At 45.6% G+C, this 24784-nt stretch overlaps 2 protein-coding genes across 3 annotated transcripts in view; one reads left to right on the top strand and one right to left on the bottom strand.

Moving 5' to 3' along the window:
• SLC39A11 (solute carrier family 39 member 11) overlaps window positions 1-24784 on the top strand; it is a 420528-nt gene that overhangs the window by 5789 nt on the left and 389955 nt on the right. For both annotated transcript variants that reach the window (XM_069952867.1, XM_069952866.1), the window contains exons 2-3: window positions 22862-22940; window positions 24341-24507. In XM_069952867.1, coding sequence (XP_069808968.1) covers window positions 24488-24507 — 20 coding nt within the window. In that variant the 5' untranslated portion in view covers window positions 22862-22940; window positions 24341-24487. The remainder of the gene's footprint in view (window positions 1-22861; window positions 22941-24340; window positions 24508-24784) is intronic.
• Window positions 394-17682, bottom strand: CD7 (CD7 molecule). The gene is made up of 4 exons (XM_069952875.1): window positions 17461-17682; window positions 7768-8100; window positions 3136-3233; window positions 394-449 (listed from the first exon to the last, which is right to left on the bottom strand). The coding sequence occupies exons 1-4, from the start codon at window positions 17528-17530 to the stop codon at window positions 441-443; spliced, it is 510 nt and encodes a 169-aa protein (XP_069808976.1). The 5' UTR covers window positions 17531-17682; the 3' UTR covers window positions 394-440.

The following is a 24784-nucleotide window of genomic DNA, read 5'->3' as shown; positions in this document are numbered from 1 at the left end:
TCTCTGTGTAGTGGTTGCTGCATATAATATACCCCGAGTTTGGTGACATTACTATGTGTAATGTCTGCTACATATAATATATCCTGTACTTGGTGACACTGGCCCCTGCTATGTGTAATATCTGCCAAATATAATATATACTGTACTTGGTGACACTGGCTCCTGCTATGTGTAATATCTGCCAAATATAATATATACTGTACTTGGTGACACTGGCCCCTGCTATGTGTAATATCTGCCAAATATAATATATAATGTACTTGGTGACACTGGCTCCTGCTATGTGTAATGTTTGCTACATATAATATATCCTGTGCTTGGTGACACTCTAAAGAGTTATAATTGTATGTTGGCAGGGGATACATCACAGTAAATACGAGAACTCATACTCACCCACTTCTTTCTTAGAAGCCATAGGATAAGAATACCCGGAGCCACGGTCAGAAGCACTGTTGGCCAAAAGATTTCATGTCGAAACACATACAGTAGTTCTGTATTAGGATCTCTGTGTAGTGGTTGCTGCATATAATATACCCCGTGTTTGGTGACATTACTATGTGTAATGTCTGCTACATATAATATATCCTGTGCTTGGTGACACTGGCTCCTGCTATGTGTAATGTCTGCTACATATAATATATCCTGTACTTGGTGACACTGGCCCCTGCTATGTATAGGTTGTGCTACATATAATATATCCTGTACTTGGTGACACTGGCCCCTGCTATGTGTAATATCTGCTACATATAATATATCCTGTGCTTGGTGACACTGGCTCCTGCTATGTGTAATGTCTGCTACATATAATATATACTGTGCTTGGTGACACTGGCTCCTGCTATGTGTAATATCTGCTACATATAATATACCCCGAGTTTGGTGACATTACTATGTGTAATGTCTGCTACATATAATATATCCTGTACTTGGTGCCACTTCCTGATGTGTGTAATATCTGCTACATATAATATATCCTGTACTTGGCTCAGGGAAGAAACAGAGTGCTGCACATCACACCTATGGCTGATACTAGTGCCGCTTGGCTAAATAAAAAACACATCAGAATTTTGTGTATGAATTGATCAAGCCATACTGCCCCATGTACCTCGTGCCGGTATCTGATACACATGGGTCCCTACACTAAGTCCACACCGTGCCAGTCAGTGGCCACCAACCCCGCAGGCGTGCACAGCCAGGGAACGGGGGCCATGGGACGGCCCTGCGACCCCCATGCCACAGGACCAGACCCAAAAACACCACACCAGAACCCGGCCAGCACCGCCGGCGGAGAAGGTCGCCCCCAAGCAGCACAAGTCTGGATAAGGTATTGCGCTCACCATAGCTGCAGCAAACAGAATGGGAAAAAAACAGGAGGGATTAAAACCATGTGCACTCAGGTGTCTCCTGCTAATTGCGGTCATGTGGGTCTCACCAGGAGGAGTGCAAAACACGGAGAAAAGAGAGAAACAAAATGTGGCTCAGGGAAGAAACAGAGTGCTGCACATCACACCTATGGCTGATACTAGTGCCGCTTGGCTAAATAAAAAACACATCAGAATTTTGTGTATGAATTGATCAAGCCATACTGCCCCATGTACCTCGTGCCGGTATCTGATACACATGGGTCCCTACACTAAGTCCACACCGTGCCAGTCAGTGGCCACCAACCCCGCAGGCGTGCACAGCCAGGGAACGGGGGCCATGGGACGGCCCTGCGACCCCCATGCCACAGGACCAGACCCAAAAACACCACACCAGAACCCGGCCAGCACCGCCGGCGGAGAAGGTCGCCCCCAAGCAGCACAAGTCTGGATAAGGTATTGCGCTCACCATAGCTGCAGCAAACAGAATGGGAAAAAAACAGGAGGGATTAAAACCATGTGCACTCAGGTGTCTCCTGCTAATTGCGGTCATGTGGGTCTCACCAGGAGGAGTGCAAAACACGGAGAAAAGAGAGAAACAAAATGTGGCTCAGGGAAGAAACAGAGTGCTGCACATCACACCTATGGCTGATACTAGTGCCGCTTGGCTAAATAAAAAACACATCAGAATTTTGTGTATGAATTGATCAAGCCATACTGCCCCATGTACCTCGTGCCGGTATCTGATACACATGGGTCCCTACACTAAGTCCACACCGTGCCAGTCAGTGGCCACCAACCCCGCAGGCGTGCACAGCCAGGGAACGGGGGCCATGGGACGGCCCTGCGACCCCCATGCCACAGGACCAGACCCAAAAACACCACACCAGAACCCGGCCAGCACCGCCGGCGGAGAAGGTCGCCCCCAAGCAGCACAAGTCTGGATAAGGTATTGCGCTCACCATAGCTGCAGCAAACAGAATGGGAAAAAAACAGGAGGGATTAAAACCATGTGCACTCAGGTGTCTCCTGCTAATTGCGGTCATGTGGGTCTCACCAGGAGGAGTGCAAAACACGGAGAAAAGAGAGAAACAAAATGTGGCTCAGGGAAGAAACAGAGTGCTGCACATCACACCTATGGCTGATACTAGTGCCGCTTGGCTAAATAAAAAACACATCAGAATTTTGTGTATGAATTGATCAAGCCATACTGCCCCATGTACCTCGTGTACCTTCTCCGCCGGCGGTGCTGGCCGGGTTCTGGTGTGGTGTTTTTGGGTCTGGTCCTGTGGCATGGGGGTCGCAGGGCCGTCCCATGGCCCCCGTTCCCTGGCTGTGCACGCCTGCGGGGTTGGTGGCCACTGACTGGCACGGTGTGGACTTAGTGTAGGGACCCATGTGTATCAGATACCGGCACGAGGTACATGGGGCAGTATGGCTTGATCAATTCATACACAAAATTCTGATGTGTTTTTTATTTAGCCAAGCGGCACTAGTATCAGCCATAGGTGTGAGGTGCAGCACTCTGTTTCTTCCCTGAACCATATCCTGTACTTGGTGACACTGGCTCCTGCTATGTGTAATATCTGCTACATATAATATATACGGTACTTGGTGACACTGGCTCCTGCTATGTGTAATGTCTGCTACATATAATATATCCTGTACTTGGTGCCACTTCCTGATGTGTGTAAAACAAAGAAGAGAGCCTAAAGAGTTATAATTGTATGTTGGCAGGGGATACATCACAGTAAATACGAGAACTCATACTCACCCACTTCTTACTTAGAAGCCATAGGATAAGAATACCCGGAGGCACGGTCAGAAGCACTGTTGGCCAAAAGATTTCATGTCGAAATGTAAATCTAGTATCTGTGATGAGAAATGAAGAGCGATACATAATTATGTCCACCGTCAGGATATAGCAAAATCCTGGTAATGCTAACGTCTACAGATAGGGGGAGCCCTTTGCAGTGGTCACATATCTATAAATAGGGGAATTAAAGGACAACTCTGGCCAAAAACTATTGTTTAATATGTTATTACATAAGCAAAGTTAGACAAATTCCTAATAGCACTGTATGTGCATTTCCCATAATTTGTGCATATTTCCCTCAATTTACTAGATCAGTTGGGCTTCAATTTCTCTAAAGAAAAGTGATGTGACGACTTCCCCAGTCTATACCTGCAGGATCCAGCAGGGGACGCAATATGTGCACAGATTACATGTAATGGCCATTCCTGTGCTTTTCTACCCCAAATTAAGCTACCTGCCCCCCCTGCTTAACCACCCAACCTGCTGGCCCCGGCCTGCCGCCCCCTCCTCACAGTGCTGTGCAGCCAGATGTAGTGGCCACATCCCGCCTCCAGCCTTCTCCTCTGGTCTCTTCTTCAGGACCGCGCCCGCCGCTCTGCAGCCTCCGACCCCGCTCTGACCTTTGCACTAAAAGGATAAATGACTGTAGCCAGCAGGATCGCGGCCCACAGTTATTAGTAGCGGGGGTCTGCTACACACAGTAGCCGACCCCTGCTGCATATGGAGCGGGCTCAGGAGGGGGTAATGCTGCTGTCAATGTGACAGCGGGACCTATACAGTTAAATAGCCGGCACATGCGATCGCTGTGTGCCAGCTATTTGGCGTTAGCGCCGCTGTAGCGGAGGGAGGGTGGGTGGACAGAGGACACCAGGAGGGAGATGCAGAGAACATGGCAGGCTCTCAGCTTGTTGCCTGCCATGTCTGCTGCTGTATACTCTATGATAAGGCGCACTGCTGCGCGGCTTATCATTAAATATCGAATACCAGGAAATCCTGGTATCGAACCGAAAATATGCCCCGAAAATCTATAGTAGAAAAGATTTTTCGGTGCATCGTGCATCCCTAGTGCAATCATCCCCTAAAGCACCCCCTGGACGCTGGATCCCATCAAAAGTTCTGTCCAGTGTAGTGAAACACCCCCAGCTCGCCCCCGCCCTGACAGGAGCCCCTAGTCCTTGCACTAGCCCCCCAAACACCCCCAGCAGCCCAATGGCATAAGAAGTAGCAGCCCCTTTCCCTGCAGTGTTCGGCGGTCCCCGCTGCCTCTCTCCCCCTGCAGTAATTTATCAGGTTGGCAAGAGAGAGGCAGCGGGGATCACGATCGCTGCGTGGAATGAGGCTGATGATGATCAGCCCTGTCCCGATCAGCAGTGTGAACGCTTCTCTGTCACAGTCTCCGCTGCCTCTCTCCTGTGCCCCCATATAGTATAGGAGATCTTCTTTGTGTCTCTATCTAGGTAGGGTGTAGTAGTGGACGTATAGTTGATAAGGGGTGTAGTAGTACAGGTATAGACAAGGGGTGTAATGGTATACCATGACAAGGGGACATCCTCTACGTCTAGAGGAAAGAAGATTTCACCATCAGCATAGACGCAGGTTCTTTACTGTACGAGCGGTAAGACTGTGGAACTCTCTGCCACATGATGTTGTCATGGCCGATTCATTAAATAAGTACCTGGGAGGCCTGGATGCTTTTCTTGAAAAATATAATATTACAAGTTATGGGCATTAGATTTCCGGTGATACGTTTATCCAGGGATTATTCTGGTTGCCATTGGAGTCGGGTGGGAGTTTTCTCCCTAAGGTGGGGCAGTTGTTGTCTGCCTCATGGGGGTTTTTGCCTTTGCATGGATCAACGCAGTAGGGTTTCCCTAGGTTGAACGGGCTGCAGGACACTTCCGGCACAGTCAGCGCCTCTATACCCCGCTGCCGCGCTCTGCCGGGAGTGCGCACTCTGCCCGGAGAGGAGCTGCTGGGACCGGCGGACAGGTGAGTTACTGCTTTGTTGTTTTTCTGATCGGGCCGCACTATATGGGGGCATTGGCTACTATGTGTGGCACAGTATATGGGGGCATTGACTACTATGTTGGGCACAGTATATGGGGGCATTGGCTACTATGTGGGGCACAGTATATGGGGACATTGGCTACTATGTTGAGCACAGTATATGGGGGCATTGGCTACTATGTTGGGCACAGTATATGGGGGCATTGGCTACTATGTGGGGCACAGTATATGGGGACATTGGCTACTATGTTGAGCACAGTATATGGGGGCATTGGCTACTATGTGGGGCACAGTATATGGGGGCATTGGATATTATGTGGGGCACTATATGGGGGCATTGGATACTATGTGGGGCACTATATGGGGGCATTGGATACTATGTGGGGCACTATATGGGGGCATTGGATACTATGTGGGGCACTATATGGGGGCATTGGCTACTATGTGGGGCACTATATGGAGGGATTGGATACTATGTGGGCACTATAGAGGGGATTGGATACTATGTGTGGCACTATATGGAGCGATTGGATACTATGTGTGGCACTATATGGGGGGATTGGATACTGTATAGTGCACTATAATTGGGATTGGATACTATATGGGGTACTCTTCAGTCAGCAGCATGTGGTGACTGTAGGGAGTGGCTATGGAGGGTCGCTATGGGGGCGTGGCTATGGGGACCGCGGCGCACATGTCCCTCTTTGCTCTTTGCAAAAGTTGGGAGGTATGGTGTAGTAGTAGTACAAGTACAGATAAGGGGTGTAGTAGTAGTACAGGTATAGATGAGGTGTGTAGTAGCAGTACAGTTATAGATAAGGGGTGTAGTAGTAGTACAGGTATAGATGAGGTGTGTAGTAGCAGTACAGTTATAGATAAGGGGTGTAGTAGTAGTACAGGTATAGATGAGGTGTGTAGTAGCAGTAAAGTTATAGATAAGGGGTATAGTAGTAGTACAGGTATAGATGAGGGGTGTAGTAGTAGTAGTACAGGTATAGATAAGGGGTGTAGTAGTAGTACAGGTATAGATAAGGGGTGTAGTAGTAGTACAGGTATAGATGAGGTGTGTAGTAGCAGTACAGTTATAGATGAGGGGTGTAGTAGCAGTACAGTTATAGATAAAGGGTGTAGTAGTGGTACAGGTATAGATAAGGGGTGTAGTAGTAGTACAGGTATAGATGAGGTGTGTAGTAGCAGTACAGTTATAGATAAGGGGTGTAGTAGTAGTAGTACAGGTATAGATGAGGTGTGTAGTAGTAGTACAGTTATAGATAAGGGGTGTAGTAGTAGTACAGGTATAGATGAGGTGTGTAGTAGTAGTACAGTTATAGATAAGGGGTGTAGTAGTAGTAGTACAGGTATAGATGAGGTGTGTAGTAGTAGTACAGTTATAGATAAGGGGTGTAGTAGTAGTAGTAGTACAGGTATAGATGAGGTGTGTAGTAGTAGTACAGTTATAGATAAGGGGTGTAGTAGTAGTACAGGTATAGATGAGGTGTGTAGTAGCAGTACAGTTATAGATAAGGGGTGTAGTAGTAGTACAGGTATAGATGACGTGTGTAGTAGCAGTACAGTTATAGATAAGGGGTGTAGTAGTAGTACAGGTATAGATGAGGTGTGTAGTAGCAGTACAGTTATAGATAAGGGGTGTAGTAGTAGTACAGGTATAGATGAGGTGTGTAGTAGCAGTACAGTTATAGATAAGGGGTGTAGTAGTAGTACAGGTATAGATGAGGTGTGTAGTAGCAGTACAGTTATAGATGAGGGGTGTAGTAGTAGTACAGGTATAGATGAGGTGTGTAGTAGCAGTACAGTTATAGATAAGGGGTGTAATAGTAGTTCAGGAACAGATGAGGGGCAGGGGCATAGCTAGGAATCATGGGGTCATATAGCAAACAACTGCATAGGGCCCCATGAAACTATGAAAACTTTGTGACTGGGGGAGAATGGGATAGACTGGCCCGGGCATACACGTTCCCCTCCCGGAAAAAAAAGAGGTCCATGGTCCAAGGAGGAGGCCGCAGGGACTGTAGGATAGGGTGACTGGGGCAGAGATGGTAGCGTCACTGCAGTTACTGGAGGTGTACGGCGGGATCGGTGGCGCAGTGCAGACACCAGATCCTGCTGTACAGCTCCAGTAACCACAGCAACGCTACCATCTCTGCCCCAGTCACCCTATCCTGCAGTCCCTGCGGCTTCCTCCAGAGACTGGGGACCTCTATGTGCGGCCGGGAGGGGAGCGCGCATGCTCGGCCCCCTATGAGGGCGGGTCAGCTCCAGAGAAAGACGCTGCTGGGCGCTCTCACTCCCCAGGCTCTGCTTCAGCAGCTGAAGGCCACATCCAATTTAAAAAAAAAAATCAAATTCTCAAATTCTGGGCAATTATTATTCAAATTAATTTGATTCATCGCCCTGCCCTACCCTGAAACCTAGGACACTAGAATCCTAGAAACGACGTCTCCTCTTTTTCAGTCAGTTCAGCCAGCAGGTGGCAGCATCACACATTGACCTCTGGTATATAGAGGGGCATCCATCTACCATGTTGCTTCTTTCACTGACAGGTTCCTTACAGGGTAAACTTACCAATGACCAGGATCTTAATAAACGTCCCCGCTCCGCAGATCTCAGTGGGTTGTCCTTGCACTACAGTGTCACAATAATAAGTGTTGGAGTCCGACTTGTCTCTTACTGTAAGTGTTATTGTAAAATGATGGGTCGTTCCACTGAAGAAGACGTTCTCCTCTTTGTAAATGACGTCTGATACGTTTCTCACCATGACATTAGTCCCATCCTTCCTGACATATATGGTACTAACTTTGTACTTGTCATCTATAGTACAGGTGAAGCTAACATTCACTCCTTCCGCTGTCTCCACCACACGGGGATTCTGGGTGATTCCATCATGGACGCCATCACCTAAAAGACAAGAGGAAGAGCTATAAGATTTAAAGGGCATTTAAACTACTTGTGGATGTTCTACTTGCATTGATCCGCATAGTATTTCTATAGTCATCAGTATTTCTATATTTGTGGTCCGGAGCTATTATACATACTGGAGACTATGGAGAGTGTGTGGTCACAAAGTGTCCAACATTCAGATTAATATAGTCATGTAAGGGGACATTTGAAATCACTCTTATTTCCTATGCACGTCATCAGACTCATTCTTTCTCATGATAAATGAAGCCAATCCCTTCCTGTCCATCAGGCAAGGCTTATGGCTGGCATACGCCATGAAAGAAGGTAACATGTGCCCCATAGCATAGTATCCACTGCATACAGGACAGCGTGTATATGATGCATCACAGCAGACAGGTGCGTATTCTGAGAGTTTCAGAGTCTAACAGCCTCCATCTACCACATGCACCTATAATACTGCTCTCTTATATAACAGATGGAGCTCTGGGCCCTTTCGGGCACCATGTGCTGGGTGCAGGCGCCATCTCTTCTGCCAGTACCACCCACAGGACAGCAGTCTGCATGATCTTCATTTGCACTCTGTAGGCATACTGAGCTTTCTTTTGTGTTTTTGGGTGTTCATTTCCTGTTGTGGTTTAGAGCTATACTATAATGTTCTTTATTGCTTTTCTGGTTTTATTGCTGAACCTAAACTACTTATATAGCTCCTGGTCTTACAAAACTGATCTGACCTATTTCTACAATAGTCCAATGATAAGGGTTTTTTTTAGAATTATTAGTTCATTGTGACTGGTGATTTTGTGTTTACGGTATATGGTTTGTATGCTTTTCTAAGTTTTTTTCCCCCTACAATAATTGTCTGCTTTCTGTAGTCCCTTTTTATAGATTACCTTGAATAGAAGAAACATAGAAGATTGTCAGGTTGAAAAAGACCACCTGGTCCATCTATTTGGCCCTTTGAGTACTTCCCTTCTTAGTATCTTAGGATAGATATATGTATACACCAGGCAGGTTACATTCTGTTATTGTAGATTTAACCCCCCCCTCCCCTCCATTATTACCACCATATTGTTACTGACCAAATCCTGTATACTAAGACGGATGTTACCAATTTATACAAGGGGCAAATATTACCACCACACCATGACCACTAGTATTACCACCTTAGTATTACTGACCAAGTTCAGTGTACTAAGACCAATAATAACATCAGTACCAGTTTACAAGGGACAAATATTACCGCCAGATACTGACCAATTCCACTCCATACTGACTACTTCCACTACATACTGACTAATACCACCACTTTGCTACTGAATAAAACCCACTGTACAAAAATCAATATACCCTCATACAGTCACTATATAGAGGTATATACTAGCTTTACACTGGCTCTGTGCACAATATAAGTGATTACAATGCAGTTATATTCAGTGACTCACAGAGGGCATCTTCTCTGAGTGAATAACAGACATTCTTTTCTGATTCACTCCCTTTTTGTTTTTTTCTCCATCCAGCATGGGCCATCATGAAGACCAGCCATGACTCATCTCCACAGAGTGGAGGCCTCTCTCTGTATAGGTAGGCTTCCAGTAAATAGTATCCTCCATATAGCAAAGGCCCCCTTCCCCGCCAGGTAGTCTTCCTGGTAGCTAGCTGTAGGTTATCCCCCCTGCCAGGTATGTAGTATTTCCCATGTAGGCCTCACCCTTATAGTTAGCAGTAGATAGATCCTAGGTAAATAGCATCTTATGTATTTCCCCCAATAGATAGTGTCCTCTATGGTAGACATCTCCCTTAGTATCCCTCGCCAATTGATAGAAGGGATTTGGCCAGGAAAGTGACCATGATCCCTATGGTCACTCTGTAGGGCTTAAAGGGGTTTTCCAGCGCTACAAAAACATGGGCACTTTCCCCCCTTCTTGTCTCCAGTTCAGATGTGGTTTGCAATTAAGCACCATTTATTTCAATGGAACTGAGTTTGAAACCCCACCCAATCTGGAGACAAAAGAGGGGGAAAAGTGGCCATGTTTTTTTAGCCCTGGATAACCCCTTTAAAGGGGTTATCCAAGGCTACAAATACATGGCCACTTTTCCCCCTACTGTTGTCTCCAGGTCAGGTGCGGTTTGCAATTAAGCTCCATTTACTTCAATGCAACTGAGTTTCAAAACCCCACCCAAACTGGAGACAACAGTAGGGGGAAAGTGGCTGTCACGTCCGGGGCAGGGAAGAGTGAGCCCTATTCTGAACCCAGACCCCTATCCCTACCTGCTTGGACGACCTGCCCTAAACAGCAGTCCCCAACTGGGCGGCGGTCCCTACACTGGCTAAGTGCAGGAGGGGAGATGAAACAGTACAAGTCTGGAGGAAGCAAGGGCAACAACAAAAACAGGAGAACTACAAGTCCCAGCAGACCTAACCGTTAAGGCTAGACAAAGGAGAAAGATAAACCAAACCAACAAGCCAGGTCAAACCAGGAAGTCACGTCATACACAGAATCACAATCCAGAAGTACCACAAGTCCAAGCCAGAAGTCAAACAGAGAAAGCAGTCCAGGGAAACAAAGAACAAACCAAACAAGCCGAGTCAGAACCAGGAGGTCACGTCAAATCCAAATCAGAATCCAAAAGGCAAGTCCACAATATAGATGAAGAGGTCAAACACAGAAAGGAGCACACAAACGCACGAGCCAGCCAAAAGACTTGATCACGGGCGAGGCATGGAAGCCTCCACCTGTTTAAATCAGAGCAGGGAGGGAGTAAGGAGGGAGCATCAGCTCTGATTGGACCGGCGTCTCTGTACTCTGACAGGCTGAACAGCATGCCTGTCAGACAGTCCAGACGCCTCCCCCCTTTCCAGCTGGTGTGCTGAGAGAGCAGTGGAGGCATCAGCAGGTATGTTCATAACAGTACCCCCCCTTTTATGAGGGGCCTCAGGACCCTTAAATGGACTGGGCTTGTCTGGATGAGATTCATGAAATTTCTGAATCAATTTGTCTGCATGGATAGATTTAACAGGGACCCATTATCTCTCCTCTGGACCGTACCCTCTCCAGTGAACCAAGTACTGCCAAGAATTTCTGACTTTGCGAATATCTAAAATTCTAGAAACCTCATACTCAAGTTCACCTTGAATCTCCACAGGAGCAGGAGGTTTCTTGGACACGGAAAGAGAAGGAACATATTTTTTTAACAAAGACCTATGAAATGCATTGTGAATCCTGAACGAGTCAGGCAATTTCAGACGATAGGATACTGGGTTTATTCTTTCCACAATGACATACGGACCAATAAAACGAGGTGCCAGTTTCCCAGATGGTACTTTAAGACGGAGATTACGAGTGGACAACCAAACCTTCTCCCCCACTTCAAAAACGTAACCACATAAACGTCTTTTATTGGCATTTTTCTTTTGGATGCCCTGGGACTCCTTCAGGTTCTTCTGAACCTGGTCCCAGACTGTGCACAGATCAGTGATGATAGCATCCGCTTCAGGATTATCAGACACATTATCGGAAAGAGAAGAATACCTAGGATGGAATCCGTAGTTACAGTAAAATGGTGACATTTTAGAAGATGCATTGTCATGATTATTTAACGCAAATTCAGCTAATGGAAGATAAGAGACCCAATCGTCTTGATGATCAGCAATATAACAACGCAAGTATTGCTCAACAGATTGGTTAACTCGTTCAGTTTGTCCATTGCTCTCTGGATGAAAGGCTGATGAGAAGGACAAAGTAGTACCTAACCTCCTACAGAAGGCTCTCCAAAATCTAGAAACAAATTGTACCCCTCTATCAGAAACAATGTTGTCTGGAACACCATGCAACCGTACAACATGTCTAATGAATAGTCCTGATAATTCCTTAGCAGAAGGTAAACCATGTAAAGGAATAAGATGACGCATTTTGCTGAACCGATCAATAATTACCCAAATCACAGTTTTTCCTTGAGAAGCAGGTAGATCTGTCATGAAATCCATTGATATGTGAGTCCATGGCCTAAGTGGAATAGGCAATGGACAAAGCTCCCCAGCAGGTCTCATTCTGGGAACTTTGGCCTGTGCACAGGTCTCACAAGATGCAACATATGCTTTAATATCCCTGCCCATAGAAGGCCACCAATATCCACGAGACACTAATGCTCTTGTTCCAGCCACTCCAGGATGTCCTGACAAAACAGAATCATGCAGCTCATTTAATAAGCGAAATCTGAATTGACTAGGAACAAATAACTTATTCCTAGGAGTGTCTTTAGGGGCAAGGTTTTGATTGGTTTTGATTTCAGATGCCAAATCTGGGGTAATAGCTGATATAACAATTCCCTTTTGCAAGATGGGTTCAGGATTGGATGTTGGAGTCTGGCTGGAACAAAAGCTACGTGATAAGGCATCTGCCTTGATGTTCTTAGACCCAGGTCGGTAAGTAATCACAAAATCAAACCTAGTAAAAAACAATGCCCAGCGAGCCTGACGGGGGTTAAGACGTTTAGCAGATTCCAAAAAGGTTAGATTCTTGTGATCAGTCAAAACAGTAACTTGATGCTGTGCACCTTCGAGGAAGTGGCGCCATTCCTCGAAGGCCCACTTGATCGCAAGCAATACTCTATTTCCTATGTCATAGTTTCTCTCAGTAGAAGAAAATTTGCGAGAAAAGTAAGCACAAGGTCTGAGATTGGTAAGAGCAGAAGTACCCTGAGACAAGACTGCCCCCACCCCAACCTTGGAAGCATCAACTTCCACCACAAAAGGCCTTGACTGGTCAGGCTGAGTTAACACTGGGGCCTTAGTAAAACAATCCTTTAAGGCCTCAAATGCTGCTGTGGCCTCAGGTTGCCAGTGTAGTAGGTCCGCCCCTTTTTTGGTCATGTCAGTAAGGGGTTTCGCTATTTCAGAAAAGTTTTTAATGAACTTTCTGTAATAATTAGCAAACCCAAGAAAGCGTTGCAGTGCTTTTAATGATGAGGGACGGACCCAATCTACAATGGCCTGGACCTTGGCAGGATCCATTTTAAAAGCATTAGGGGTCAAGATGTACCCCAAGAAAGGCACCTCCTGAACCCCAAACACACACTTCTCTAGTTTTGCAAACAAAGAATTCTCTCGAAGTTTTTGTAACACCATTCGTACATGCTGAACATGTGAAGACCAGTCAGAGGAGTAAATCAGGATATCATCCAGATAAACAACAAGAAATTTGCCTATGAATTCTCGAAAAATGTCATTCACCAAGTTTTGAAACACTGCTGGGGCATTACTTAATCCGAAGGGCATAACAAGATATTCAAAATGCCCCTCCGGAGTGTTGAAAGCGGTTTTCCACTCATCCCCTTCCTTAATTCTGATGAGGTTGTAAGCCCCCCTAAGATCAAGCTTGGTGAACCAAACAGCTCCTATGATCTGATTGAATAAATCGGGAATTAATGGAAGGGGGTATTGGTTCTTAATTGTTATCTTATTTAATTCCCGATAATCAATACAAGGTCTGAGACCACCATCTTTTTTCCCCACGAAGAAAAAACCTGCCCCCATAGGAGAGACAGAGGGACGAATATGGCCTTTTTGGAGACTTTCTTGAATGTATACTTTCATGGCCATTCTCTCAGGTCCGGATAAGTTATATATCCTACCTCTAGGATACTTAACATTAGGTACCAGATCAATAGCACAATCATACATTCTATGTGGGGGAAGTTTTTCAGACTCTTTCTCAGAAAACACATCCTTATAATCCTGAATAAAACTTGGAATTTTACTCAATTCCAAACTGGCAAGACTTACCGTCATACAATCTTTTAAACATGAAGAGCTCCATTTTACCAGTTCTCCAGACTCCCAATTAAACACAGGATTATGGGCCTGGAGCCAGGGTAACCCCAGAATGATGTCTGCTGGTAGTTTCTCCATAACAAATAAGGTACAATGCTCAGAATGTATGGAACCAACCACCATCTTAACTGCAGGAGTGACATACTGAATCAACCCCTTTTTTAATGGGGTAGTATCAACTGCTGTAACCCTCACAGGTTCAGGGAGAGACTGCAGAGGGATTTTCAGAGAAGTAGCAAAACCAAAATCAATGAAGTTAGAAGCAGACCCTGAGTCCACAAATGCAAGGCCTGATCTCTCTTGATCGTCATAACAAACAGTAACTGGTAACAATACCTTTTTGGAGACAATTGGAATTACCTGATCGCCTAGGTGGTCTCCCCGGTAACCACCTAGGCGCTGAAGTTTCCCTGCTGTGGTCTTTTTGGGCAGTCCTTTAGCAGATGATCAGCTCCACCACAATAAAGACAGAGTCCTTTAGACATGCGGAATCTTTTTCGCTCTTGAGCCGACATACTTCCGATCTGCATGGGCTCGCCTTTAGACCCTGGACCCTCGACTGCAGACTCGAGCGAAGAGCGTACCCCAGTTGTGCGTGACACAGATGGTGTGGTCCGTTCTTTACGTCGTTCACGAAGCCGTCTGTCAAGTCTTATAGCAAGGGACATAGCCTCGTCCAGTGATGTAGGAGGAGAATAACCAACAAGCATGTCTTTAACAGAGTCAGACAGACCTAAACGAAATTGGTAACGTAAAGCTGGGTCGTTCCATCCAGAAGCAATACACCACTGGCGGAATTCAGCACAATAAACTTCCACAGTTCTATTACCCTGCTTAACAGACGCCAACTTACTCTCAGCTACTGCTGTGCGATCAGGATCATCATACAAAAGACCTAAGGCATCAAAAAACTGGTCCACAGATGCTAATTCAGGTGCATTGGGGGGTAGGGAAAATGCCCACTTTTGGGGATCCCCTTTGAGAAGGGAAATGACAATGCCTACCCTTTGAGTCTCAGACCCTGATGAGTGAGGTCTAAGCTTAAAATACAGTTTACAACTATCTTTGAAAGCAGCAAACTCCTTCAAGTCACCAGAAAAACGGTCAGGGAGACTAACCTGTGGTTCCAAAGGAACCACTGGAGCAGCAACTACTGGCTGCGGCTGGGACATTTCCTGATGCTGAACCCGTTCAGCCAAATCTTGAACCATCTGAGTCAAATCTTGGTAGCATCTGTTCTACCAAGGCTGTCATAGCCTCCATATTGAGGCACAAAGAGGAGGGGAAAAAAAAAAAAAAAAATATATATATATATACTCTCTTGGCCCGTGATACTGTCACGTCCGGGGCAGGGAAGAGTGAGCCCTATTCTGAACCCAGACCCCTATCCCTACCTGCTTGGACGACCTGCCCTAAACAGCAGTCCCCAACTGGGCGGCGGTCCCTACACTGGCTAAGTGCAGGAGGGGAGATGAAACAGTACAAGTCTGGAGGAAGCAAGGGCAACAACAAAAACAGGAGAACTACAAGTCCCAGCAGACCTAACCGTTAAGGCTAGACAAAGGAGAAAGATAAACCAAACCAACAAGCCAGGTCAAACCAGGAAGTCACGTCATACACAGAATCACAATCCAGAAGTACCACAAGTCCAAGCCAGAAGTCAAACAGAGAAAGCAGTCCAGGGAAACAAAGAACAAACCAAACAAGCCGAGTCAGAACCAGGAGGTCACGTCAAATCCAAATCAGAATCCAAAAGGCAAGTCCACAATATAGATGAAGAGGTCAAACACAGAAAGGAGCACACAATAAACGCACGAGCCAGCCAAAAGACTTGATCACGGGCGAGGCATGGAAGCCTCCACCTGTTTAAATCAGAGCAGGGAGGGAGTAAGGAGGGAGCATCAGCTCTGATTGGACCGGCGTCTCTGTACTCTGACAGGCTGAACAGCATGCCTGTCAGACAGTCCAGACGCCTCCCCCCTTTCCAGCTGGTGTGCTGAGAGAGCAGTGGAGGCATCAGCAGGTATGTTCATAACAGTGGCCATGTTTTTGTAGCGCTGGATAACCCCTTTAACGGTTGTTCAAAGCTCAGTAAGGCTGCATTCACACGTCCGTTATATACGGCCTATAAGCTGTCTGTATATGATGGACTGAACACTTGACCTCTTATGAAACTACCAAAATGTATTTATTATAAATAATACATTTTACTTATTTATTATAAATAAATGAATTATGATGCTGTAAATTCCATAAGAGCTCATGAATTCAGGGCCAAAGTCACTGTAAGTACTCTTAAATGATAAGAGAGATGTGTAATAAGATCCAGGCTAGACTCTTTCACCTGAATGAAAAGCATTTTATGTGGAGTAAACTGTTAATCTATGGGGAAACATTGTGATGGGGATGGGGAAATATGGAAAGATACTTGGACATCACCATCCCCAGAGCGCTCTGGACCTCAGATTAGGACAGTGGTCATAGGCGACAATGCTTCAACAATAGAATCAATGTTCTTGTTTCGCCCCCAACCAAAGCCTATGGTGAATGTTCTGTGTAGGTGATGCTCATTACTACTGTATCACCTTTCCACAATATATATTTAGTGGTTTGCTTTGTTATTACGTATCGGATACACATTCCATGTGTCCTGGAGTTAACACAGCTCACCTCCAGACTCCTCAAGCGTCAACCTTTGATGGCCCTATTACACGGCCCGATACTGAGGAGCAAGCAAGCTCCAACCTCTCACAGAACACGTGGAGCTAAGGATCATCCGGGCAGCCCACAAAGGAGATCGGTGGTCTGCTGCCGCCGCTCCTGTTACACGGTGGGGCAGCCAGTAGACCATTGTTAGCCTTGTGATACGGCCTACATCATGCATGTCGGCTGATTGTTGCCTTTCAACATGACCTATTACACCAAGCATTTATCGTCCAGAGTGGCTGGTAATCGTCCAAGTATGGCCGATAATCGTTTGGTGTAATAGGACCTTAAGCCTCTCGGAAGTGGAGGGACCTTGTGAAGACGTTACGTCCACATTGGAGACCACAAAGAGTCTCTTTACTTCGGGTACTTTTCACATGGTGTTGAAATTTCCACCTGGCAACTTTATAACCCATGACTGTAGTCAACGGGACTAATCCATGGGCCTTACCTGGGTATAGCTAGGAACGAGCTGGTGGGGCTTGTGCTTGGAAGAGGGGCAGTTAACAATCTACTCTTTGGAAAGGGTATCCGTATATTGGTGACTGAAAGCCGACCTACCCGTCAAGCAGTATCATATCACAAGAAGCAAGTGCTTGTCCATAATACAAATTACTTATTATTTGGAAGGGTTGATAGACCTCTCCCAAGGGACCGCGTCCTCCTCTGTTATTCGCTAATGGTGCAGAGTATCCCTTCACTTATTGGCGATACCCAAGCTTGGTTTTCCCTCTGTAGAGTCCCTATGGTCCCATCCCATATAGAGACCCTATATCTCCCTCTCGGAATGGCACTGCATCAGATGTAAACATAAATCTTACCTGTACTACATCTAGAAGCCAATGTGCCAGGCAGAAAGCAGGCAAAAACCAGAGCCAGGCACAACATCATAGCCAGGAAAGAAGGGAACAGTCTTCTGCAAAGGAAGAACACTCCCTGGACGTTCCCAAGTATTATATTATTGTCCGGCTTCCTCCAGAGGATGTGATGCTACATGTTCATATCAGGGCGTCATTTAGTAAGAAATAGTTTCGGAATAGATAAGTACCTCCAAAGAGACTGGCACATGGGGCGGCTAAAGCTTCTCATACCTGGCAGTATAGCAATGCCCTTCGATGAATGGAAGCATTCACAATTATCGCCGCCAGCCATATCCTACCTAATGCAAGTTGTAACAGGCAGAATTTCTTTTCATTTTACATAATTGGTGATGTGTTCTTACAGTGCTATAACAGTACATTGTTGTGATGCATTTGACAGTATATAAAGAGGTTCTCCAAAATTTGATTATATATAGGGTTGTCCAGGATTAGAGAGACATAGCTACTTTCTTGAGGAGAGAAAGGAGAGAGGGGTTACAGCTATGGAGAGATTACCTCCACAGTCCTGTCCCCTGATGCAAGCCCCAGCCTGAAGTGGATCTGCTATGATTCGGAAGGTGAGGGAGGCTTCCTGGTCAGAGTACAGTGCTGTAGACCTCGCTATGCAGACCATGCCCCTCCTCCACTCCCCCTCCCACCCAGTACAGGAAGCTCTTAAACCAAAGCAATGCTCTTAAACCAAGTTACAATTTTTCCAAAACGCCCTTAATCCAAGGCTTCTTAAACCAAGGTACCACTGTATATGTATATGTTATCAGGGTTATACAGTTACTATACATTTTATACCACATGCTGATTGCTATACTGTACAGTAACTTATATATCACATATCCAGCTGCTGTGTTATCAGTGTTATACAGTTACTATACATTATACACCACATGCTGCTATACTGTACAGTAACTTATAATATCACATATCCAGCTGCTGTGTTATCAGGGTTATACAGTTACTATACATTATACACCACATGCTGCTATACTGTACAGTAACTTATATATCACTTATCCAGCTGCTGTGTTATCAGTGTTATACAGTTACTATACATTATACACCACATGCTGCTATACTGTACAGTAACTTATAATATCACATATCCAGCTGCTGTGTTATCAGAGTTATACAGTTACTATACATTATACACCACATGCTGCTATACTGTACAGTAACTTATATATCACATATCCAGCTGCTGTGTTATCAGTGTTATACAGTTACTATACATTATACACCACCGCTGTGTGTGTGTATACTGTATATATGACATTCTTACACTTGAGTGGCAGCAGTAAGGTGTGACACGGTCCCTCTGCTGCCACCAATGGCTGTGTTGGGAACTGCAGGGCTGCTCAAGCCCAGATCCTGACACATAATTACATATTGCTAGTGCTGTTGCATGCAGATACTTAGCCTCCCATGATTTTTTCTATATAATCCATGTTAGCATTAGACTAGACATTAGACTTGGGAAAGCTGTCTGTGTCACAAGCGCTGCAGCCGTGGCACTCTGTAGCAGAGCGAGAGGGGATAGCTGTCAATCAGCACTCTGCTAGTGTGTTGCATCACCTCAAACCTCATGCCCAGATGGATTGGACCATTATCAGAATCTATACCCAAAACTAACAAAACAATCTGAAGGAAAGACGGGCATAGAGAAGTGTCTGTATATACTTTTATGCAGGCAGGTCGGTGGCTGGGTGACATAGTTAGCTCTCCTTAAAGGGGAACTATCAGCAGGTTAGACAAATCTCTTACCTTCATCCTCGGCGCTGTTCCTGTGCACTTAGTCTTTTACTCCTTGGTCTGGAAAGACTGTTAGGAGCATTGCCCGCCCCCATAGCGCCGATCCGCCCCTATGGATTGGTGCTAGGGGGGTGGGCAGTGCTCCTAACAATCTTAAGGGACCGAGTAGTAAACGACTGAGTACACAGGAACGGCACTGAGGAGGAGGTAAGAGACATACTATAAGAGACATACCTTCATCCTCGGCACATCCTGCGCAGTGGGGGACTATCAGTAGGTTAGACTCATCTAACCTGCTGATAGTTTCCCTTTAACCTCACATATGGCAGACAGTGGTTACAACTTCCTCTCTACTACATGAAGTACGGCTCTGGAGCACAAATTGCTGCTTTAAGAAGTAAAATACTGTGTACATAAGGAGAATAACTTTCATACACACATTGATGTTTTAGATGTTTCGTAAGTGGATACTGTTGTTTATTGTCAGTCCTCATTTATATATTCAGCCTTCACCCCTATAATTTCATGTATATTACTCCATTATACACAGTTATGCAATATTAACTCAAAGAAGAAAAACATTAGTCATCTGCATAAACTGGGTGATCAACCTCTAGGGTCTTGCGGTTCATGATTTTCATTGTCCACATCTTGTTTCCGCTACTTCTTCTAAAAAAATAAGAAGAATAAAAAGTGTCACTAGGGTTGGCACCTCTAGGACTGGTCCCTATATAGGTGGCAGCTGGATTTGAGGCCAGTTGTTCTATACATAGAGGGGTCTGGCAGGAAAGTAATCTAGGTACTAGCCGAGGTCTGAACTGGCAGCATTCTTTCATAAACAGGTCAGGACAGGCAGCACAGGCTAATAGTAATATGTCAGGATCAGATAGAGGAGATAAAACATGGCAGAAGGCAGAGACAGAATCCAGGAAGCAAGAAGAGACAAAGAGCACCTCTGTAATACAAGTTAGACAGTAGGAACCTATTGCTCAGGGAAGGTGGGGCTGCCTTTTATACCTAATAATAGAAGATTGGAGAAGGAATGACTTGAGACCCTTAAAGGGAACCTGTCTGGGGACTGGGACAAAGCCCACCTTATCCACTTATAAATATTCACATACTTACCCTCTGAGTCCTGTTGACTCTCCAGATGCAGGTCACGTTGCTAAGAAATCCCTGCTTCTATTCTTGGATGTTCAAAGATGAGTTTGACATCCAGAGCGCCAACAATAGAAACGGATTTGTCGCAAAGTGACTGGCATCTTGCACATCATCAGGACCCGGAGGGTAAGTATACAAATGTTTATTACTGGGTAAGGTGGGTTTTGTTCAGCCTGACAGGTTTCTTTTAAGATACAGAGCGTGCGCAACTGTAGGCAACAGTGTAGAGCGGGGGCAACAGAAAGATGGCGGTGAGGGAAGGCATGGAGCAGATACCACATGGCTATGGTAACCTGCTGGCTGTGTGTGCTAGGGGAACCAGTGGTGGAGATGTCTTACTGGCAATGGAACAAAGCAAGTTGTTAAAATACATTAGGTGGCGACATATATAGAAACTAGTAACGTGAGGGCCCTGTATAATGTTTGGTGCATATACTGAAAATGTCACGACGAAGGAACTGTCACACATGCGTCATATCATAGGAAGTGCAAAAAATGATTACCGTACTCACACATCTGCGGTAAAGGCACACTCCAATACAAAAAAACAGAGCAATCCCCAGAATCACCAAAACAGCTATGACATACCCAGGTGTAGTTGCAGTATCTGTCGAAGGAAACACAGAAAGACCTATAATCATCTGCACTCATTGGGACTCGCATAGTGCCCCCTCCTGGTGGTGTAAACTGAGATGACGTCATATACCATTGTATGTGTCAGACACTACATCCTGAGTTAAGATTTCTGTTGGACAAACGATAGGTCTCCCATCAGCTATACCTTGATCCACCTCAGCCGATGGTGCATGTATTCTTAATGAGGAGAGGGGAGTAAGCCGCTGCCAGACACCTCTGACCGCGGCTTATCTTTCCAAGAATGTAGGTCATCGTACAACTTAAAGGACAAGTGCCATGAAAAACTTTTTCCCAGTAATTGAAGCACATTACAAAGTTATATAACTGTAATATGCTTCAATCACCTGTCTGTCTCCCTTCCCTGTCTTTTCCCCCCTCCACCCCCCACCAGGAAGTGTCCTGACTCACACAGACCTGATTACTGTCGTCACCATCACCAAGCTCTTCTCTCAGCTCCTTCTCCTGTTACAGCAGTCTCCCCCCTCCCCTGCCTTGTCAGGTGACTCAGCTTGCTCAGCTCCCATTGGCTGAACAACTGCAAGCCATCACTTGGACTGCTGCAGCCCTCCTGCTGATGACTCATCCTCACAAGAAGGAGCTGCCTGGTGACGGTGAGGACAGTAATCAGGTCTGTGTGAGTTAGGACACTTCCTGGTGGGGGGTGGAGGGGGGAAAAGACAGGGAAGGGAGGAAGATAGGTGATTGAAGCATATTACAGAGTTATATAACTTTGTAATGTGCTTCAATTACTGGGAAAAAGTTTTTCATGGCACTTGTCCTTTAAATGATCAGCCCGATCCTGATCTAATCTTCAGGTTTGTCCACCATATTTGTAATGTGTAAGGGTATATGCACACTACAAAACCAAGTAAGGAATTTTAAGTGCAATCCGTGTTCCACCCATGTAAGTTCTTTGGGCGGATCGTGGATTGCGCTTGAGAAATCACATTGAGTCAATAGGAGAGGCAGAACTTCAAGCTGAACCCGCTACACAGACTCCGCTTGAAATTCCTTGCTAATTCCGTAGTGTGCACATACCCTAAAGAGAATCTGTCCGCACCCGGATCCGACCCGAGGTGCTAACAGTGCTCCATCTTTCATTTTCACACAACTACTGTGAAATCACGAGCCACATGCTTCCTGTCTGTGCTGTTCGCACATGCGAACTGGAGGAGCAGCACACGCAGGCTGAGTGTCCCAACTGAGGGCATTGGCTTCAGTCCCTCAGTGCACATGCGCTGCTCCTCCGGGTACGTCGCCTGCGCAAACAGCAAAGATATGAAGTACGTGTCCTGTGATCTCACCAGCGCATGCGCGAACTGTCTGGACAGAGGCGCACAGCCCTTGACAATAGCAGTATGAACGTCAAAGATGCTACAAGTGAAGGTCGACGCCACTGAAGCTTCCACACACCATAATACGACCATGATTGTTGGTGCCAGCCAACAAATTCAGCTACACTAAACACGTTCCACACTGCTACATCTGCTTCTACAGGACATAAACTCACCGACTGGGACCTGAATAAATGTCCCGTTGCTGCAGATCTCATGTTTGTCCTGTAGTACGGCATCACAGTAGTAAATGTTCGAGTCTGTCTTATTCCTTACTAAGACTGTGATTGTGAAATCATTTTCCGTTTGACTATAGAAGATGTTCTCCTCAATTGGAATGACGTTGGAGCCTTGTATTATCATCACATTAGAGTTATGCTTCCTGACATATATGGTACTAACATTGTACTTGGCATCTATAGTACAAGTGAAGCTAACATTATGTCCTTCCTTTGCTTCCATCTTAGAGGGATGCTGGGTAATCACACCTGAAAGACAAACAGAACAGTCCTAGGATTTAAAGGGCATCTCCATCCAAGTAATGAGGTGTCTATGTGCTTGTATAAATTCTTCTCTAAGGGTATGTGGACACTACAGAATACGTGCAGAGACTTCAAGCGGATTCCGCTGTAGAAATTCCTGCATCAATGTCCATGTCAATTCTTTGCGAGGATGGCGGAATTCGCCAGTGAATATCATTGAGTCTATGGGATGGACGGAACGTCAAACAGAGGCCGCGTGGCAGAATCCGCTTGGAGATTCCTTGTGTATTCCGTAGTGTGCTCATACCCTAAGCATTTCTTTTGTTGGAGCACCAATCAACCTGAATTAACTTAAGGCGATACTGTATCCACTAACCCACCCACCCCCAAACCTCTGGTACCTTCTGTTTGATGACAATAAGTCCTTCCCTGGCATGTCTTTTAATGCGCCCAGTGCCTTGGTTAGGGTAAAAAAATTATCTTTAAATCTGCAGCAGCCGAGTCAATGAGGCGTGGCCTGCAGCTTCTGTGCCCTAGGCCACGCCTCATTGACTCGGCCGCTGCAAATGAAAAGATCATTTTTACCCCAAACAAGGCACCGGACACATTTTAAAGAGGAGGAGGTTCTAATCCTACACTCATAGGCGCTGGTGGACGGGAAGAATTTGTAGCAGTCGTGAGGACTCAAGGGGGCAACCCTGACAGCAAAGCCTAGGTTGTCACGAATAGACTTCCAGAGACACACAGTAGCAATGGCAAGTGTCCAGGGCTACCTAAAGTGAAAGTAACCATTAAAGGGGTTCTCCAGCGCTACAAAAACATGGCCACTTTCTTTCAGAGACACCACCACTCTTGTCTCCAGATTGGGTGCAGGTTTTGCTGCTCAGTTCCATTGAAGTGAATAGAGCTTAATTGCAAACCACACCTGAACTGGAGACAAGAGTCGTGTTGTCTCTGAAAGAAAGTGGCCATGTTTTTGTAGCACTGGATAACCCCTTTAAGCTTCCATGCCTCTGTGTGAGCCACAAAGCTCACACAGAGATAAAATTCTTTTTTTTTTTTTTTTTTTTTCTACTTCAAAAAGTCTCTGCAACATTCTGCTAGGATGCGAGCCCCTCCACATTTGGCTTCCTAAATGTTCGCAGCCCTAGCAAGACCTTGCCTGAATTAGGCTTAGTGGCTTGCTGGCCCCACCCTCACATCCCTACAATAGTTAAAGGGATTACCCAGGCCATGGCAGCTTTCTTCTAGAAACCATCTCTGCAGCTCAGTTCATTGAGGTGAATGGAGCTGGATTGTAATGCCACACACAACCTGGGGACAGGGGTATTGCTGTTTTTGCAAGAAAGTAGCTGTAGTGCAAAACATTCATTGTTCTGCTGGTCACATAAGTAGACCCCCATAACCCTGATAGTGACAGCTGGTCAGCTACAAATGCTCACAACCTCACCTTTTTCTTTTTAGAACTGTAGTTTGGAGGGGCTCTAGCAGACCCCTATACATCCAACCCACTGACACTTACGTTCAAGACACGGTTCTCCCGATGAATGGTGCAAAATACACATGTAGAAGAAAGCAAAGAGGATCATGATACGAAGGCTGTGACTCTCCATGTGGCTTCTGCAGAAGAGGTAAATGTAATAAAGTAGTCATGCATAGTCAATTTGGAGACTTTTCTCTCAAAAATAGCACCACTTCTATTCATGGTCTGTTCCTTGTAATGCAGCTCGGCCCTAGTCATTTAAATACTGCAATATTAGTTACAGCCTGTGATCAAGTGAGGCGCCGTTTCTAATCTTTGATATAGTTATCTACACAAATTGAGGTTTAATGCTGTAAGATGTCTACCAAGTTATTGATTAACATAATGTAAAGAAAGACCAATACTGACCAGGCAAATCCTACCGC

The sequence above is a fragment of the Dendropsophus ebraccatus genome, chromosome 14, assembly GCF_027789765.1.
Source record: "Dendropsophus ebraccatus isolate aDenEbr1 chromosome 14, aDenEbr1.pat, whole genome shotgun sequence".
Lineage (NCBI taxonomy): Eukaryota > Metazoa > Chordata > Amphibia > Anura > Hylidae > Dendropsophus > Dendropsophus ebraccatus.
This window is presented reverse-complemented; position numbering and strand designations above follow the sequence as displayed.

Bases quoted from the DNA above. Each gene is read 5' to 3' on its own strand.
- CD7 (XM_069952875.1), bottom strand. From the start codon at position 17,530: ATGATGTTGTGCCTGGCTCTGGTTTTTGCCTGCTTTCTGCCTGGCACA. The intron at 8,101-17,460 runs GTAAGATTTATG...CTTGTCTTTTAG, and splicing joins GGCTTCTAGATGTAGTACAG to GTGATGGCGTCCATGATGGA. The intron at 3,234-7,767 runs GTAAGTTTACCC...TTCTCATCACAG, and splicing joins TATTAAGATCCTGGTCATTG to ATACTAGATTTACATTTCGA.